We start from the raw sequence: 19,378 nt of genomic DNA, 5'->3' as shown, positions 1-19,378 counted from the left end.
GGCTAATGGATTGAGGTTGAATCCTGACAAGACAGAAGTACTGTTTTTGGGGGACAGGGGGCGGGCTGGTGTGGAGGACTCCCTGGTCCTGAATGGGGTAACTGTGCCCCTGAAGGACCAGGTGCGCAGCCTGGGAGTCATTTTGGACTCACAGCTGTCCATGGAGGCGCAGGTCAATTCTGTATCCAGGGCAGCTGTCTACCAACTCCACCTGGTACGCAGGCTGAGACCCTACCTGCCCGCGGACTGTCTCGCCAGAGTGGTGCATGCTCTAGTTATCTCCCGCTTGGACTACTGCAATGCGCTCTACGTGGGGCTACCTTTGAAGGTGACTCGGAAACTACAACTAATCCAGAATGCGGCAGCTAGACTGGTGACTGGGGGCAGCCGCCGAGACCACATAACACCGGTCTTGAAAGACCTACATTGGCTCCCAGTACGTTTCCGAGCACAATTCAAAGTGCTGGTGTTGACCTTTAAAGCCCTAAACGGCCTCGGCCCAGTATACCTGAAGGAGCGTCTCCACCCCCATCGTTCTGCCCGGACGCTGAGGTCCAGCGCCGAGGGCCTTCTGGCGGTTCCCTCATTACGAGAAGCAAAGCTACAGGGAACCAGGCAGAGGGCCTTCTCGGTAGTGGCACCCGCCTTGTGGAACGCCCTCCCATCAGATGTCAAAGCGATAAATAACTACCTGACATTCAGAAGACATCTTAAGGCAGCCCTGTTCAGGGAAGTTTTTAATCTGTGATATTTTAGTGTATCTCTGGTTTTTATGGAAGCCGCCCAGAGTGGCTGGGGAAACCCAGCCAGATGGGCGGGGTACAAATAATAAATTATTATTATTATTATTATTATAACTTCTCAGTTAATTATTTCTGGTACTGATACAAGCTCTCTTCCCTGTGGTTTTTAGTGGCTTCCTCCAATAAGAGACCCAGGATATACAAGCTATTACAAGGAGAACGTTTTCAATCAGTTCCTCCACCCCCATTTTTTACAAGACAATATAGAATTGATTGGTGTTTCTTCTTTTTTTATTTATGTTGACATAATAACTATTTCCTTCTCATTTCCTGCTGTCTCTTTTTTCCACCAGTCGTGATGGATGCAGTGCGAACAACATTTGCACAGTAGATTGCTAGCACTCAGCTCTCCTCTACAAATATCTCTCCCAACAAGTAACTAGCTGATGATTGCAGGGGGAGCAAGTGTACCAGAACAATGAACACCAGGTTTGGAAATAAGAATTTGGCTGTTATAACAAAAATAGTCATTGTGAGTGTTAATCACCAAAATTGAATTTTACTGTGTACTGAACTGTTCACCAGTTTGACACCTTGAAATTGAACTAATCAATTTTTCGTGCAGGAACACCAGCTTCGAAATTGCAACCCTTAATATTCCCGGAATGGAAAGAAAAAAAACACAAACCTCAGATTTTAAGACTGGATTATATTGTGTTTGATAGAGTTAGCATGGCCGTTCTACTGATGAATTTCTCCTCGACTTTCACATTGCATTAGAAGATGATGCACACTTGATTTCTACAGTTGTCAGTGCAAAATGTGGGTGGTTTTTTGTGTGTGTGGTCACAGTAGCTTAAAAAGTCTGTTAGGGGAAACATTATTTCCCTAGCTAATCAGTATTTTAAAAATAATATTATAAGTGGCCAATCTTCCTTTGTTAGGGAGATTCCTTGTTTACTGCCTAGGATGGGTGGTTAATAGTTTCTTCAACGGGAACTGGTGGCTGGGACATAACATACAAAGAAATCTCTCTTGAATTTCTGGAATGGAAAAGCTGTAAGAATTGGGGTGGTGGGGTAGTGCCACATCTCACCTGTAAGGGAAGTGACATGTGTATGTGGGAAGAAACAAGTGTTGAGGCAGATTTTTGAACAGAGAGAGAGAGGGAGGGAGAGAGGGAAGGAGGGAGGGAACTGATGACAAGCAAGCTAGAGATTACAGGGAATGCATTAATGCGTTTCACATCTCTGCTTTTAAAAAAATAAATAAATTGCAAGAGCAGGGCCATCCCACATAAGGAAGGTAATTAATCTTCCCCGATTGTGACAACAAATCACGCCGGTGCTGCTATTTGATATTGCACTGCCAGTTGATACTTCCCCTGAGGTAATTAGTGGCTGGGCAGAAGGAGTGTTGGGCTTTTTCATCAGGCATGCGCTGAGGAGGGAAGGTTAAACCACCTCTCATGGTGTGGTCCCATTACTGATCACCCACCTCTCCGTCGCTATGCAGGCACCTTTATCCTAGGTTTGATCTGTAGCATCTTCAGTTCACATGCCTGAAGCAGAAGGGGACAGAAAGATTCCTCTGCTTGAGACTCCTTGAGAGCTGCTGCCAGCCAGAGTAGGCAATACTGGCTTCATACATACCACGCATTTAAAGCACATCTCTCCTGCCCTCCACCAAGAATCCTTGGAATTCTAGTTGGTTAAGGGTCTGGGAATTGCAGCCTCTGTGAGGCATAAATTCTTTTTTCAAGGGAGGGGTGTGTGATTTAAATGCATAGTGTAAGATTCTGTGCTTTCCTATGATGTGGATATACTGCCTGGTAGAAGCATCTGCTGCTTGTTTCCCTTTATGTTCTCCTTGTATACTTGCAAAATAAAGCAAACATTACAAAAATGCCCAAAGTCCCCACAGCACTTTCTCTTCCAAAGGAACCACCCAGGCAGTGTTTCTTATCACTCAGGGAAGCAGGGAGCTCACAACAATATAAAACCTTACTTATCCATTATTAAACATTATTTTAGATAAATCATTGTCAACTTGAGCTAGTGATCTCTTCCAGATGCGAATGCTCCAGTGCATATCAATAGATGAAGCTACTCTGCAGAAAGGTACATTTGCCAAAGAGCTTCTCTCTCCATGGTGGAGACCGTAGCAATCTGCATGAACTCTGTGTGTATCTGAAGTGAATAATGTGTATTATTTAACTATATTCAGGTGACTTTTCAGGTACTGTGCTGAGCAGCCTTATCCTAAATATTTATGCTGATACCTATCTGCTCTGATAGATTTGTTGCTAATCACCAATATATTTCCAAAACATTTGTTACCGTAATTGGTTTGTGCAGGCAATCTTAGGATGAGGCCCTTTTTTGCTTGTTTTGAATCAGGATAATATGGAAGTGTCAACACATTTCCCAGACTCTTATATGCATATACAAACTGGGCTCTGTCTGAAAAATCATGCCTGGAAACCAAGGTTGTATGAGTGCGGCCCAGAAAAATCTGGTGGAAATTGCTGATCAGCTTTTTGATGGAGATTCTGAAGCAATGGGACTGAATCTAGTCTTCTGCTTTTTCTCCCAGAAAACTCATCATGAGTTTATAGCACTAGGTTGTACATAGACAACTTAGTTGCTGAATTAGGTTGGACGATTGTGGATACACAACATCTTTTTCCAAACATAACTCCGTTCAGCTAGGGAAAAATATGCACAACCAGGAAAACATGCTTCCATCAACATAATTGGTGATATTATACATATATATATCTGAGAAAGAGAATAACGGCAAATATATTGAATAACAAAATGGAATTCAATTTTTATTTTCCAGACCACTCATAACATTTGATAGAGACTATGCAAGGTATTTGACTTGATTTTATAAAGCCCTCTCTGCATTATGAAACTGTCACAAAAATCCATTTAAGTCTCAGGTTTTAATATAGATTGGCTGTATTTTCAGATAGCATTTGATATGGAATATTAGAAAGCAATGGAAACTGTCAAGAGAGTATTCTGATGGTCATAAATATATCATTACTATGATGGCATACTGCTGAATAGTTTTAATTGTTTTTATGAACACATTTTCAAAGCCCTAGCAAGCAAGTAACTACTCTATTTGCACTTATAAAAATAATGCTCATTATTCACTCCTCCTTGTATCTTTAAAACTGGTCTTAAATCTGAGTTTTAGTGGTCCTCACTTTCAGACAATTGAAACTGGTCTGATTAATTCCAGATTTTATAACTATTCTGAGTTCCAGTTTTTAAAAAAGTTGTTATTTTTCTAGCTAATCAATATTTTAAAATATCAATAGAGGCCATGGAAGAATATCTGCATATATGAATTGCCAGGTTAAGAACTGTTGGCAAAATGTCAACATTCCCCTAGTTTTGGACAAATTATTGGTCATGTCTAATGTGTAAGCCTCATTTTAATGGGACATTCAAACACATGCTTAACATTTACTGAAATCAGCCTAAAATTGTATGCAAATCCACTTGTATGAGACTTTTTTAAAAACACCACAATGTAGCATCTTGCCCCATGTCCCATTACCACTGGGGAGTGTGCTGTTGTGCTCAGGTCCTGCTTTTGGGTTTCACATACATCTGGTTGACTACTATGATAAGGTAAAGGTAAAGGTAAATGACCCCTGGACAGTTAAGTCCAGTCAAAGGCGACCAAGGGGTGTGGCATTTGTCTTGATTCAGGCTGAGGGAGCCAGTATTTGTCCACAGACAGCTTTCCAGGTCATGTGGCCAGCATCACTAAATTGCTTCTGGCACAACTGAACACCATGACGAGTGCCAGAGCACAAGGAAATGCCGTTTACCTTTCCACCTCAGTGGTACCTATTTATCTACTTGCACTAGTGTGTTTTTGAACTGCTAGGTGGGCAGGAGCTGGAACGGAGCGATGGGAGCTCATCCCTGTCATGAGGATTCAAACCACTGACCTTCTGATTGGTAAACCCAAGAGGCTCAGTGGTTTAGACCACAGTGCTACCTGTATTCCCCTGCCACTATGATAACAGGATGTTGGAGCAGATGGGCTCTTGGCCTAATCCAGCAGGCTTTTTTTATGTTAGTGTACTATTCGTGTAATTCATGTATGCCTGTGCGATCTTTGTTATTGACATTAACTAGTTGCAACAAACCATACTTCGTATCATGAGCATAAATAGTGGTGCAGGAAACACAGAAAAGTCTTTCTTTTCTTAAACTAGCCAATGGTATGGCTCTGTTATTGTCATTCCAGGGTAACCGCAAACTGTAATTTTAGTACAATATTCATGGGAAGCCTGTTTTTTGATTGCTCATCTTTCCCACACTAATGCCCATTTCTTCAGCTTCTTCATATCCATTCTGGCATTTCACATTTTGTGGACCATTTATCAGTTCTGCTGTGAGCGAGCCAGAGAAAAAAGGGGGAAATTTGATGAGAACTTCCCTAAGATAACTTCATTCATTTGCAAACTGGAGAAAAGAAGCAAGCGTAATAAAAAATCTTGGTCAGCCATTGTCTCCAAAATAAACACACAGAAGTGTTGCAAAACCAGCTTTCATATTTCTGCATGAATTCTACCCAGCTCATATGCAGCCATCTAATGCAGATTATTCCTGCCAGGAGCATAAATAATCTTAGCATGGTGTGTGTTTTGTAAGGGTCATTGCTGGGTTAGGGGGAGAACACACAAAAACATACCAAGTATGGTGGCAGATTTATAGAACCTCCTCTGGAACATCTCCTCACGATATGCACTTTGTCCCCGCTACAGGAAGCATCCAGGGGGTAAAGGCCTCAGTTAAGATAGTCACAGCCTGCTGCATTTTTAACTTCTAACAATGCTCGGGAAAACCATCTGGAAATAGTCTGGATATATATAAAGAAACATTTGAAAACTGCAGGATATGTGGGAACCCGGCATCGCTGTAATTATAAGGATGAAGAGGTAAACTAATCATCACCAAATTTTAAAGGAAAGGTGAGTATATTAATGGCTTTCTCTTCTCATATTTTAATGACCATAAAATACAGTTAAACTGGTTCACTGATAGGAATCCCGAGTTTAAATACAGGAATTCAGATGTACATAACAATTGAATCATCCACTAGTTTGTGCATTTAAACAAACAACTGTTTACTGAACACCACAGTTTGATAGGTTTACATTTAATTTCTTCACACATACTATGATATGTGTGTGTGTGTGAGAGAGAGAGAGTGCATGGGGTATATGTGTTGTGCCTAAACTTTCAGGGAGTAGTGAACCCCAAAATTGTAGCCAGCTAGTAGTGGGAAATAAACTCGGCCTGCAAAACTTCATGTATTTCCACCAAATTCCTCTTCCCCTTCCATCCTTCTGTTCTGGAATGTTGGGGAACCTTCTAGAATAGTATGGAAAAGTGTCTGTTTTGCATACAGAAGCTCCTTGGTTCAATACCTGGATACATGCCTTCTGAAAACCTTGAGAACTGCTGCCAGTCAGTGTAGACAATTATGAGCTAGATGGCTCAATGGACTGACTCAGTAAGAGAGAAAGAAAGATGATCAAGAGCAAGAGAGAGCAAGCGAGCCATTGGAGACTAAAGGAAATGAAGGCTGCTTGCAAATGGGGTGACAACCATGATTAGTCCAACATCTTAAAAGATAAGCTATACTTTGATGATGAAACCCCTAGCTCAATTAGTTTCTAAAGAGATGAACAGCATAATTAAACTCTGAAATCAAACAAGAAAGATGAACTAATTTTATATGGATATTAGGTACAGCACTGAAAAACAGTGAACTGGAAATGTTACTGGAAATGTTGCATCATGTAGAATGTCCTGCTGTGAATTTTATCAGTTGTCTTTATCGCATCTGTAATCTTCCGATTGAATATTAAGTGGGTACTTCACGAAATGTTCAGCAACCTTTGTTTAGAAAATGCAGTGCAGCGCCGTTAACTCTCGTGAATTGAAAACGTATTCCTTTGCCACTCTGTCATCATCTCTGTCATTGTCTGCTGAAGAGCTTTTCACCGTGTAGTTATTTATGCCAGTTTCTCTGATGTTCTAAAACTGCTGTATAATATCCCAGTAAGTTGTTGCATTTCAGAATCTTATTAGGCCTTCACTTGCGGGCGTTTTCTTTAAAAACCATAAACTTCAAAGAGAGGAGCTGAAATGCAACAGAAACAGTAATTTTGCTCTTATAACCAATATATCTCTGATTGCAGATCACAGTACACATCTGGCGCCTGTCATTTCCATAACAATGCAACCATTTGCAAGATATTTGATAGGGGTCAAGAAAGCATGTTGGCGCTAGCCACAGATAGCAAATTAAAATGGGCTATTTGTACCGCCCTGAGACCTCTTGGTATAGGGCGGTATATAAATTCAGTAAATAATAATAATAATAATAATAATAATAATAATAATAATATGCTGTGTTGGTTACTATATAAGAGAGAATTATTTGCATTGGAATGCAGGACAAATACATATGCAGTGCTTCTGCAAAGCAGATGTTATTAACCTGCTTCTGCAAAAAGCCCACATTCATTTTGGAACTGGGATGCATTGCTTTGGAGGTGATGACAAATGGCTCACATACAGCACATCATACTAGGGCAATGGTACTTTCCAAGTTGCAACAAGGTAGGGTTGCCATATGTCTGGAATTTCCCAGATATATCCGGAATACTGAAGTTGGAAGCAGTGTCCGGGCGGAAATTGCCCAAAAAACTTTGCCCCCCAAAAGCTCAACAACTCTCTACCAACCCTGTAATCATGTAGATCACAAGTGGCAACTTAGATCAAGCCCTTGAAATGAAGTTTTGCTAGTGCCTTCCAGTTTTAGCCAAATGATATATTAAACCAATTTGAGGTCACACATCTCAACGAAAAGAATGAAAGATGACTTATCCATAGGTGGAAGAAGGCATATAAAAGAATGGCATCCACTATTCCCCAGGCATATCTATTGCCTTCCCTAATTTGTACAGTCATGTTTAACATATCAGTAGACCCAGCTCATTGAAGCAAATCTATATGCAGGCACACTGTTTTAATCTTAGATTTAAAATAATCCTAATTAATTTCTTACCTCTCCGCCTCCAACATAGCCACCTCTTGCCTCTTTAAAAATTAAGGTAAATATCACAATTAAAAAAGGAATAATTGCATTGAAACCAGAACAAAGACGGTAGGATATATTTTGAGTCACAAGCGAAAGCTAATAGATGGCTAGAATTTCCATCTTTTTACCATAATCCCTATAGATTGAATGTGATTCATCTTATTTTAAAGTCATGCAGTACAATCCTGTACATATCTACACAGAAGTAAGCCCCATTGAAGCTGCAAACTTAAACACATTGTTGTAAACCATAGAGTTTGCTTCTGAGTAAACATCCATAGGATCGCACTGCATACATTCATATACTGATGGACAGCTATTGTTGATAACACAGATGATCAGATACACATTGCCCTCCTATTGTTGGTCAATAACTGTCAACAACAGCTGTTCATCAGTACAGGAATGAAGACACAAAAGCAAAATCCACTTTTTAAAAGTAAGGAAGATGTAGAACTATTTCCTATATTCTTCTCTAAAGCAAGGGTATTCTTGTATTCTGAAAGCAAGCAGACTATTGATTTATGTCCTGCTGTATCAAGGTCCCTTAAAGCACTCGCAATAGCAGCAGAATATATAAATGGGCCCGCAAAAGAGGCCAAGGAACTACATACCTAGATTCTTGATCTCAACAGAAACTCATAATTATCAGACAAATGGTTCTTCTGAATACTATCTTAGGGAGTCAATCCCCATTTATCTAGCAACAGGATTAGTTCAAAATGCTGTAATCCGTTGCCCCAGAGTCAGTGGTGGTAACATTGATCTACTCTTCTTTTAAAAAGAAAGCATGTTAACTAAGCAATCCTATGGAGGTCAGGGTGGGAGGGGAGTCTGTGGTGGAGGAACTGCTACTTCCTGAGTCCTGCCAGGTTCCCCCCCCCCATACATGCTTTATGTCCCCTCCCATCAGTTTCAGTGAGAGGGAAAATAACTGCGCTCCAGCGTTTCTATAGTTCGTCTCCTTTGTTGGGGCCAGTGATGAGGGAACCAGAGGACTTTAGATCCAGAGCCTTTCCAATGTGATCTTTTTCCGCCCATAAAACCCATGAGAGTACCAAGGTCAAAGGATTGGCAGTGGTCCCCTTAGGACAGGTTCAAGAAGAATGTGAACTGAGCTATGAAAGCACATTGGCTAAGCTCTGGTCTTCCAGTTCAGGTATAACATGGAGAATGAAGTTCTAGTTTGGGTGAAGGTGTAGTGAGTTACAAAATCATGAGAAGATTATTAAATGTTGACATAAGAGATCACAGAACTGGCTCTGTTTGTAGAGTAATAAAGGGGTATCTAGAGGTTTATATATGTTCTGTATACTGTATATATTTAAAGTGTTACATTCCCCAAGCATCAAACATGGTATCTGGCACAGAATTTGGCATGCTAAAATCTTTAGCTTTCAGGGTGGGGAATCAAGTTTCTAATCTTTAGGGTTGTAACGGGGACCCGCAACCTCGCAGGGGTAATGTATTGCAGGTTCAGACACCAATCTTGAACTGGAAAGAATTTCTACAGGCTTGTGGGAGGAACTTACATTTAATAACTCCTCCCACAATCAATTTCAGGCTACATGACTCATTTGGCCATCTTCCATACTCTTCTTTAATCCCTATTTGCCATATAACAACCAAAGCTGAGCTAGCAGAGCTGAATTTTGAATGGTTTGAATATCTAAATTCTGAACCTTAATTTTGGAAGCAGAGCAAATCATGCAAAATAAGCAGATACATGTACATTAAATTAAATTGCATGCTTTTAATTCCAGGCAAAGCCCAGAATACTAACAAACAGGAAAAAATAAGACAATGCATCTTTAATACACATTAAAATACTGAAAGTCTAGTCTTATTTTTGCAAGTAATTGTGGTAGGTTACAACTTAGGATGTAGTCCCATGTTGCTACTCAGCTGCAGAAAAACAATGTGCCCAGATACAACCTCAGAAGCAGATTATTTGACAATTGTAGGGCATGCTGGGATACTTATTTCCTTAGGAATGAAGAACTAGCAAAGCAATCTCAATGGAACATGCATCTCCGTGACCAAATCCCTTAATTACATCCAGTGAAATAGCACCTGTGGCAATTAACTTGTGTAACTCCAGCATAGTAATTTTAATTGGCGGAGGAGGAAATTAACTACACTGAATGTGTTGTTTTACATGGTCATCCAGAAGTGAAAAAATCCAGCAGCACTGTTAATTATATGGACAGAACAGTGCAAATGTGCTACCTTAGGCTTAGACAGAAGCATCTATTGTCTCCCATGGACAAGTTATCATAACAAAAGTTAAGTTGGACTCATAATTTACATCCTACTTAAATGAATTTATCTGTCTTTCTGCTCTAGGTAAAGTTTATCTAATTCCATTTTGCCTTGGTGTATATTCATGAATTTCAAACACCTTTTACCTCATTCAAAAGAACCCTTTGCATATGCTTAAGGTGTGAATCGCTTAACCTGACTGTACAAACATGGCACACACAAAGAGCAGCATAACACTTTACAAATGTTAAATGTCACTAATACCTTGGTGGCTTTCAAAGGGTCTCCACACTTCTTTGTGTAACAAACTGCACTTCTGGGGCTAGTTTGCTTTACCACACTAATGAATGCTTAATCCCTTGAGTTCTCTCTTTGGGTTTGAAAATCAACATTAACTATTATCCTGTGTAATCGTGAACACAGGTGTCTGAGTGCCCATCAGTATGGAAGCAAAATGGGGCCACCCAAAAATGTGCAGTGCTTTTTACATACTGTAAATTAAAATAAAATGAATACATACACACACACACACACACACACACACACACACACACACACACACACATATATATATATATATATACACCTGAAAAGAACCTCTGAACTTCCAAGTTGTACATAAAGCTAGTTGTTGTTGAGCCTAGAGTTTGAGAGTGAAAGAGAGAAAGGATTGCTTCTAAATAGGGGGGCTATTATCACAAATGGGTCATTTAGACAACGACAACAACAACAACAACTTTATTATTTGTACCCTGCCCATCTGACTGGGTTGACCCAGCTACCCTGGACGGCTTCCAACATATATGAAAATATAATAAACCATTAAACATTTTAAAAACTTCCCTTTACAGGGTTGCCTTTAGATGTCTTCTAAGGTTTGTATAGTTATTTATCTCCTTGACATCTGATGGGAGGGTGTTCCACAGCGTGGGCGCGACTACTGAGAATATCATAAATGGGTCATTAGCAACAGTTTCTTTCTTAAACACCACCACCAGCAGCAACTAGATTTTCCATGGAATGGGTCAATCTACATTGAATTCCACCACACTATAGTGTGGTGAAGAAACAGCCAGGACAGTGTTCTGCAGACAGGGTACTGGTTCTCAGAGTTTCCTGTTTAGGAAACGTAATGGTCTGCAATATGGGTCAAAGTTGGAAGGGGGCAAAATTTGCTTCTTACTACAGACAATGGTATCAGTAGAGTTAGGAAGAAGCTTAACACATAAACACACACACACACACACACACACACACACACACACACTCCCTGATAGGATGTGTTTCCTTCCTCACACTCCAGTTATGTCCTTGAGCATATGCCATAGAAGCAAATGGTAGTCACCTATATCTATTGGAGAAAAGGAAAGAACTGAGGGTAGGGCCAATGTTGTGTTAAGGTCAAAACCTGTTGCAGTAGCTTCAGTGATGGATGAGAAGGTGAGAAATGGGAGAAAAGAGGGGTAGCAAAGTGAGGTTTGGGGACAGACAGAAATTCCCCATCTGTACCTTCGTAGATATTTAACCTGCCAAGAAATACAAAGAAATGGCTCCATCTGGAGCCTAAGGGTGTGTTCACATTGCCACTTTCTCTGCATTCGGTGCATTTTCACTGCTAACGTTTGAAACTGTGTTCACCCAACGTCAGCCACAATCCATACTGATCCTGTGGCTTCGTGACAAATACTGCTACCTGATGTGTTTTGTCTCAAACAAGCTTCAATCCAATTAGGAAACTAGATGTGCAGTAATTGGTAATGTAAACACATCCCAGCAGCCATTGCACAGGTGCAAATGAGCATGTAATCACGGGGTGGCTGTGGAGGTTGCAGGGACACCAAAAAGGCTGTGTGTGTTCCTTGAAGACATCCCTGCCCCACTCTCTGATGTGAACAACACTGTGCAAATGGGGCAGTGAATGAGGAGGGCTGACCTTGCTGAGTTTCAACCCACTCAGTTAGCCAGTGTGGTGTAGTGGTTAAGAGCGGTAGTCTTGTAATCTGGGGAACCGGGTTCGCGTCTCCGCTCCTCCACATGCAGCTGCTGGGTGACCTTGGGCCAGTCACACTTCTTTGAAGTCTCTCAGCCCCACTCACCTCACAGAGTGTTTGTTGTGAGGGAGGAAGGGAAAGGAGAATGTTAGCCACTTTGAGACTCCTGAAGGCGGGATATCAAATCCAAACTCTTCTTCTTCTTCTAATGCGAACATACCCTTATAGGCCTTTCCCCCCAGGTACTATTCCCTCAGGTGTTTAAGATCTTATCCAGGATATCAGTTTGGTTAAATAATCTGAGTTTGGTTAGATAAACGAGCTTTGCTTCTTTCTTTGTCTTTTTGTGTTTTTTTTTGCAGGAGTATCTTTCAAGGTCCTTCTGTGAATTATCTGGGTCCACTGTTGCTTTATAAAAATGCCTTTACACATTTATTGGAAGAGGGGGCACCGGGCTGGGTTGGCCACACTGCTAATGCTCTCTCCCAAATTGCCTTTTCCCCTCCTGTGCTTTAGCCCATTGCACTCGCCAGGGTTAACGTTTGCATACATCAGTAGGGGCTGCTTTCCAGACTCTAATCATACATCACCATAAAATAGGGATGTGTGTTGACTTGTGTACCTTTGCCCTTTGGGTTGAACTCTGATGTTGGCTGATTCTCTCAGTGTAACCCCCTCTGGCCTCTAGAAGACCTTTATACTTCTGGAAGGAATGAAAGAGAGAGACTGTAGAAATTATTATTGTATAGAATGCACAGGAGACTAATAAAACAAGGTTGTGCAGACCCTGTTGCCTAAAAGGACCCTCAAGCATATGACAGGTTAAAGCTAATAGAGAAGGCTTACGCACATTCATTTTACTCATTACTGGAAGATTCCATTGTGATATATAACATGACAGTCAGAGAGAGTATCTAGTTTAAAGTGTGCGCTGTGAAATGTGCTTGATAAATTAAGTTGCGTTTATGCTTGTTAGCGGCACTGAATAGTAACATGCAGGCTCACACTAAGGTAGATGGAAATGCTGCATATCAAATGTAAGTGTTAATCCTTCTGTTATGATCAGTCAAGATGACGACTTTAGAGATTCTTTCACAAGTGAAGCACCGCAAAGATGTTAATCCTTAATGCTGCAATGGCACATAGTATCACTGAACTCACTTGGGGCTGCTTTTGTAAATCTGCATAAAAGCAAAATCGACACCTAAGCGAGATAATTAAGAGGCGGAGGTTTTGCATTTCCTTTTGCTGGAGGCAGGGGTGTACAACCTAGGGGTCGGTTAGGTGAAACCCCTGCTAAGGGCACAGGCCAAGGGGGACGCAAAAAATCATGCCCCTTCAGTCCAGCTCAGAGTTGCCCGGAGCCCACCCACTTGTCCACACATCAGACAGCAAGTGGTGGAGCAGAGTGGACCTGATCCCGATGGCTGTGGAGGAAATCACTGGCGGAGCATGGAAGTCGAGGAAAAGCAGACTTTTTGAGTTTCTGTTCCATGGTCTCCTGGCTTTGGAGGCACTGATACAGCTCTTTGCCAAGGGTGCAAGGGAGTCAAGGTATGAACTTGAATGAAGTCCAGCTGTGGCCCTTGGAGGTAAGATAGCTTGTTAGCTTTGCAGTTTTATTTTGTAAGGGTTTCAAGGTGTATGCTACAACCAGGCCTTTTTTTAAAAAAAAGCCAGAAGTCACCGGAACTCAGTTCAGGCCCCTCTCAGGTGGACACCATTGCCATTATAAGAGAACAAGGGAGGCATTCATGGTGAGTTCTGGCACCTCTTTTTCTAGAAAAATAGCATTAGATACAACCGGGGGTTTGGTTTGATATATCCACTATTTTCACGGCTCCTTCGTCAGTTGTGATAACCATCTGCATAGTGGGAAACGGTTTGCTGTAAAGCATAGATTTGGAGTTGGGGTTGCGACCCCTCTGGACATTGTTGGGTTACAAATCCCATAATCTCTGGACCATTGCAACCAGGGCTGATGGGAATAGGAGACCAACAACACCTGGAGGGCCACAGGTTCTCCATCCCAAATTGCTTCACCTGATCACACTCAGGGCTATTTTAATTTGTACCCGCTGCATACTTTCTGACTCAACTGGGTTTACACACGTGACCATTCCTAAAATGCTGATTTGAGGAATGTATTGCATTATTACATGATTGGTTGCTATGGGACTATGGCACTTGGGAAAGGTGGGTTCTGAATGGCTGAGCTGAATATTAAATCCCTTTTTGTCTGTGTGTGATGCGTCAGGCGTCTATAGTCTCCTTAGCTTTCCAAAGCCTATTATTGCTCATTTATTTTAGAAAAGGGAAAATTGTTAGGCAGGAGATTCATTTTTATGGAAGTGGGATGTGCAGAAATCTGGAAATATTTGGACAGGGAGAGACGCCTGGAAGTAGACGCAATTACTCCTGACTGGTGCTTTCCCTCACCTCAGAAACAAAATAAAAAACCCCACAACCCTTTCTCCTTGCAGAAGGAACCAAATGGCCCCTGTCTGAGACTTCTGCCTTATCCCCACGAGAAAGGAGTAGGTGCCTGTGGGGCGGCGGGGGAGGGGATATGGGCATATTTACATTATTATTCTGACAGAAAAGTGAGAGAGCTTCAAGTAAGCGGTGCTGATTTCTCCTGAGCATTTGTGGCATTGTTTTGCTATCACCTCTGGTTCTGAGCACACCGACGCGCAGCGGATTTCCGTTGCAGTTAAAGAAAAAGCGAGCGAGAAAAGAAAACCGCGAGGGTTGAAGCGCGGAAAGGAAACAAAGCGGGGACAGAGAGGAGAGAGAGAGAGAGAAGCAGAAACCGGGCTTCTCTTGTGTTTTTTTGTTTTGTCTGTGCGTTGTTTTTTTTTAAACCACATGGCTCCTCCAGCGAGGAGCTAGCCGCTGAGGGCTGCTGCTGCTTCTGCAGCGTTCCCAACGAGGGCGCCAGCTTGAGCGAGTCACACGCTGCACACATCCCCGCGCGCTGGAGAGCGAGAGGGCGAGAAGAGCGCGCGCAGGGGAAGGAAGGAAGCGGCCAGAGAGAGACGGCTGAGGAAAGGCGCTCCAGAGGAGCGAGCAGCCTCTTGCGCGGGCCAGCGGTGGCGCTTCCCTGAGAGCGAGGCGGGGAGACGGTTTGCAGCCGCTGCGTCTCCTCCCTCCTCCTCTCTCAGGGAAGAGGGAGGGGCGCACGGAAGGCCCCCCCCCTCTCCGTCTCTCCTTCTCCTCGCCCCTCGCCCACCCGCGGCGCTGCTAAGATGCACCTTGGGCGCTGCGCGGTTGCAGCTGAGCAGCGATGACATATCCTTCCTCCGACCTCACCATGGACAGCTTCGACCTGGCTCTCCTGCAGGAATGGGACCTGGACTCCCTCTGGTGAGGATGCCGTTTTAAACTTGGGTGTGCGCGCGTCTGTATATGTGTGAAAATCGGTGTTGCTGAGGGGTGGTCGGGTGAGGGTAGGTCCTCCATCTCACTTCTGCCCCAGAGTTTTAGGGGAGAGCAGGAGGCAGGGAGTCTCCTTTCATGACGAAGGGCCACACCTGGAGGCAAATATTGATCATCATAATAAAAGAGTATTCCATTCTTACCCTCTCCAATAATTTCCGCTTGGCTTTCCTTCTTGCAGGGAACCCCCCCCCCCAATGCGCGCCCTTTCCATCCTTCAGAACTCACTTGGGTCTGTGCCTCATGTCGTCTCTTGTCTCTACACCCTGCAGCTCCTATCACTATCCTCTCCTTTCATTTTTACATTTTGCATTTCAGTTCTGCTCTCCCCTGCCCTGCATCTTCTAAACCACAGCTCTACTTGCCTCCTCCTTCTCTCGCCTCCTTCAACGTGATTGTTTTGCTCACTGCACCCCTCTGCTTTCCCGCTTCCACCTTCTTCCTCACCTCAGTTTGACTCTGCCTTCCACCATCCCAACTGCTGCCTCTCAGTCCATTCATTGCCCCCATTTTTTTTCTTTCTTCAGCCCTACCTGCCCATTCCCCCTGGACTGTTCTTGTGCCCGTTCCTGTAGAAATTACTGCATTTCCAAGAAGCATTTGGCAGCGGCCAGAAAGCATTTCTAGAAATATCGTTAATGACTCCAGGTGGAAAACGCTTCTTCCTCTTCGCCACCTTCCAAAGCGCTTGCGGTCCAAAGCCCGGAATGGGTCCAGTAGTTGGCAGCTGATGCCATCTAGTATATGGATTATTGCTCCCTAATTTTTCAATCTGCATTTGTATTATTAGTACGAGAGTACTCGTGTCAGCCGTGAAGGTGGTGTGTGTGGTACTACTTTGTGCCACTATCAAGTGCCACTTCAGACTGTGCTGGTTTTTCTGTTGTATACGGCCTTTACAGTTTAATCTTTTTTATATGTGCTTCAAAAGACAGTTAAGTACATGCATGAGTTGAAATGAATGGAAATGGTTGTACTATGTTGTATCTACGTTCTGGGTATTTCTAAGGCACACAGGCTTGTGTGCACATTACAGCTAGTTGGTTCTTTTTTCTCCGTTCAGATGAAAGCTGGTTTTCGGGAAGACGCATCAAAACACAGGACAGATATGGATTGCAGCTAATGTCGTGGACACCACTTCTCAAACCAGTGGTGGGGAATGCACTGGATGTAGAGTAAAAGGGAGCCACAATGTGTGTTAGTTTAAATTTTTGGTCATGTGTATCTTAAGTCACCCATTGCTTGCTAAGGAGAGTTCTATTCCTTCCCTGCTTGTCCTTCCTTTCAAAGGATGCTGTTCTGGTGCTACTATTACGCTTCGTGGAGTGTAGGAATTTGTATGATGGTGGCTGGTGTTTTTTGGATGATGATGAGACTGACTTTCTGGAAGAAGGGAGACCTTTGTAGTCTTATCTCTTGTTGTACTGGTATGTTTAAGAGTTGTCGAGTGGCCAGACTAGGACCTTGGAGGCCAGGGTTCAAATCCCCACTTGGCTATGAAGCTTACAGGGTGACCTTGGGCCAGTCAACCAACTTTTAGCCTAAACTTAATTCACAAGGTTGTTGTGAGGATAATATGGAGAGTGGGAAAACCACATGCCACCTTGAACTCCTTGGAGGAAAGATGGGATAGAAATGCAATAACAAAATAAATATGCAGTAATTCATTTCCTTAATGGTACACGTGATCTACTTTCTGTTGATATAGAATGTATGTAGTATTTGGTGATGCGCTTCTTCCCATAGAACATATATCAAAATGATCTGGGCAAACAAGCCTGATAGTGAATTTTCCCTTTTAAAAAAATGATATTGTGATCATGTCATGCATGCTTGTTTAATGTTGGATCTTTTAAACCCAGACAATGGCTGTAATCCTGCACCAGTTATATAGAACTAAAGCATTTATTTCAGAAGAAAACCCCATTGAACTCCTTGGAATTTTAAAGAGCAAATGTAATACACAATATGTTACTAGCCTGCGAAAGTTAGTCATTATAGCTTTCCTGATGGAAATACTGTGGCTAACATTATGTGTGTTTTTCATTGAGAAAGACCCATTCTTGACTTACTGCTAAGCTATAATGATTACTCCTAGATTGTTTCCTGCTTTAAAACTCTCAGATCCTTATAGACTGTAAAATTTAGAGGTTTTTTTACTCAACAAGAAGAGGAAGGGATGATAATATTCAGGCTGTGTTGCTTTCTGTGGTCAGAAAGGCGAGGGGAGAAGAAAAATTGAGGCTGTAATTCTATATCTACTTACCTGGGAATAAGTCCCATTGAACTCATTGGGACTTATTTTTAAGTAGACACTCATATAGGACTGTACTGTTAATTTCCTTTACAGTGGAAATTGTGTTCTTTGCAGACTGTATTTAATATTGAAAGTAACATAACAAAACTAGTCAGGAGGCTAGTTGAACTCAGAAAGTATCTAAACATAATTTGCTAAGTAGTCTTGGGTATTATCTGTCAGTAATTCAAATTGTTTGATGGTTCTTATGGATTTAAAATGATGCTGGTTGCCTTGTGTGAATGTCATGTATCTGCCTAGACAGCAACCCAATGGTGACACTTAATAGGCTATTGCTCATGATTGGTCTGCAAGTGTATTCAAAATTAGAGTCCCTTTGTATTTCATCTAATGTCGCTGATTTTTCATGCCTTGTGCCTATTGTACTCTTTTATATATCACAGAAAATCTATTAGTTTCATGATCACTCATCAGGTTATAGGTCACGTCACTGAATCACCCTATTTTGAACTAAGCACTTTATCTTAGCTTTTACCACAAAAACAGTCAACATAGATGCAATACAAAGGTGTATGGTGTGAGCTACTTGGTTTGTTGTGGCAAGGCCTAAAGATAATTTATATTCCACACTCAATTCTAAAATTGTCATATATATATATATATATATATATATATATATAGGCAGGTGTGATTTACCCTTTTATTAGAATCATAGAGTTGGAAGGGACCTCAAGGATTATCTCTCTAATCCATAGGCAGCTATCCCATTTGGGGATCGAATCTGCAACCTTGGCAATATCAGCACCGCACAGTTGGGCTTGGCTTAATTGCTGATATTACATAAATAGCATTTTATCACAAAACAGGTATCTTGATCAATGGTTTCAAGACAGCATACGTCAGAATAGTGACATGATAGTAATAGTACTGTCAGTGGATATTGTCCAGTAGGGCTGGGCATCATATCGTCCAAAACTGGTTTGACGTCCATATCGTGATATCAGTTTGATAATTTTTGACCAGGCAATATATTGCGAACGTGTGTGTTTGTGTGCGCGCTCTCTGCAAAAATCACAATGTAGGAAAAACCATGAAGTCAGCCAATGCCTCTATGTAGGCCCATCCTTATTTCAGTCATCACGATATGTCCATCTATCGCAATGTTTAGCTGGTGATCTATTACAATGTTGAAAACAGATGTCGCCCAGTAGAATCTTGATTGTAAAGTCAATGGCCTTCCTATGAAAGGCCATTGACTTTACATGAAAAGTAAATTTTGGGTCTGCAGTTCATCATGGGGTGCTCTAGTACAGTGTTTCCCAACCTTGGGCCTCCAGCTGTTTTTGAACTACAGTTCCCATCATCCCTGACCACTGGACTTGCTAGCTAGGGATGATGGGAGTTGTAGTCCGAAAACAGCTGGAGGCCCAAGGTTGGGAAACACTGCTCTAGTAGAGCCCTTTTCTCTCTGCTATCCATGTCTTATTCTTCTCTTTCTCTCTCTGTACCACCCCAAGCCTATACGCCACATGAAATCAGGC

At 42.1% G+C, this 19,378-nt stretch overlaps 1 protein-coding gene and 1 long non-coding RNA gene across 5 annotated transcripts in view; both read left to right on the top strand.

Moving 5' to 3' along the window:
- Positions 1 to 860: 860 nt before the first annotated feature.
- On the top strand, positions 861 to 4,398 carry LOC309339709. Its single transcript, XR_014155540.1, has 3 exons — positions 861 to 1,232; positions 2,777 to 2,863; positions 3,588 to 4,398. It is a non-coding gene; the product is annotated as an uncharacterized lncRNA (long non-coding RNA).
- A 440-nt stretch (positions 4,399 to 4,838) lies between these two features.
- AFF3 (ALF transcription elongation factor 3) overlaps positions 4,839 to 19,378 on the top strand; it is a 237,265-nt gene continuing 222,725 nt past the window's right edge. Inside the window, exon 1 of one of the 4 annotated variants that reach the window (XM_081857861.1) lies at positions 4,839 to 5,748. Coding sequence is in view for 3 of the 4 variants with exons in the window: in XM_081857860.1 (XP_081713986.1) it covers positions 15,429 to 15,508 (80 nt within the window). In the remaining variant the exon portion in view is untranslated. Of the gene's footprint in view, positions 5,749 to 14,803; positions 15,509 to 19,378 lie in introns of those variants that run through there. The other 3 variants (XM_081857860.1, XM_081857859.1, XM_081857858.1) reach the window with 3 other exon arrangements.

Source organism: Podarcis erhardii (genome assembly GCF_964252035.2).
Source record: "Podarcis erhardii genome assembly, chromosome: 4".
Lineage (NCBI taxonomy): Eukaryota > Metazoa > Chordata > Lepidosauria > Squamata > Lacertidae > Podarcis > Podarcis erhardii.
Note: the sequence above shows the minus strand (reverse complement) of the source record. Positions and strands in the feature narration are given on the sequence as shown.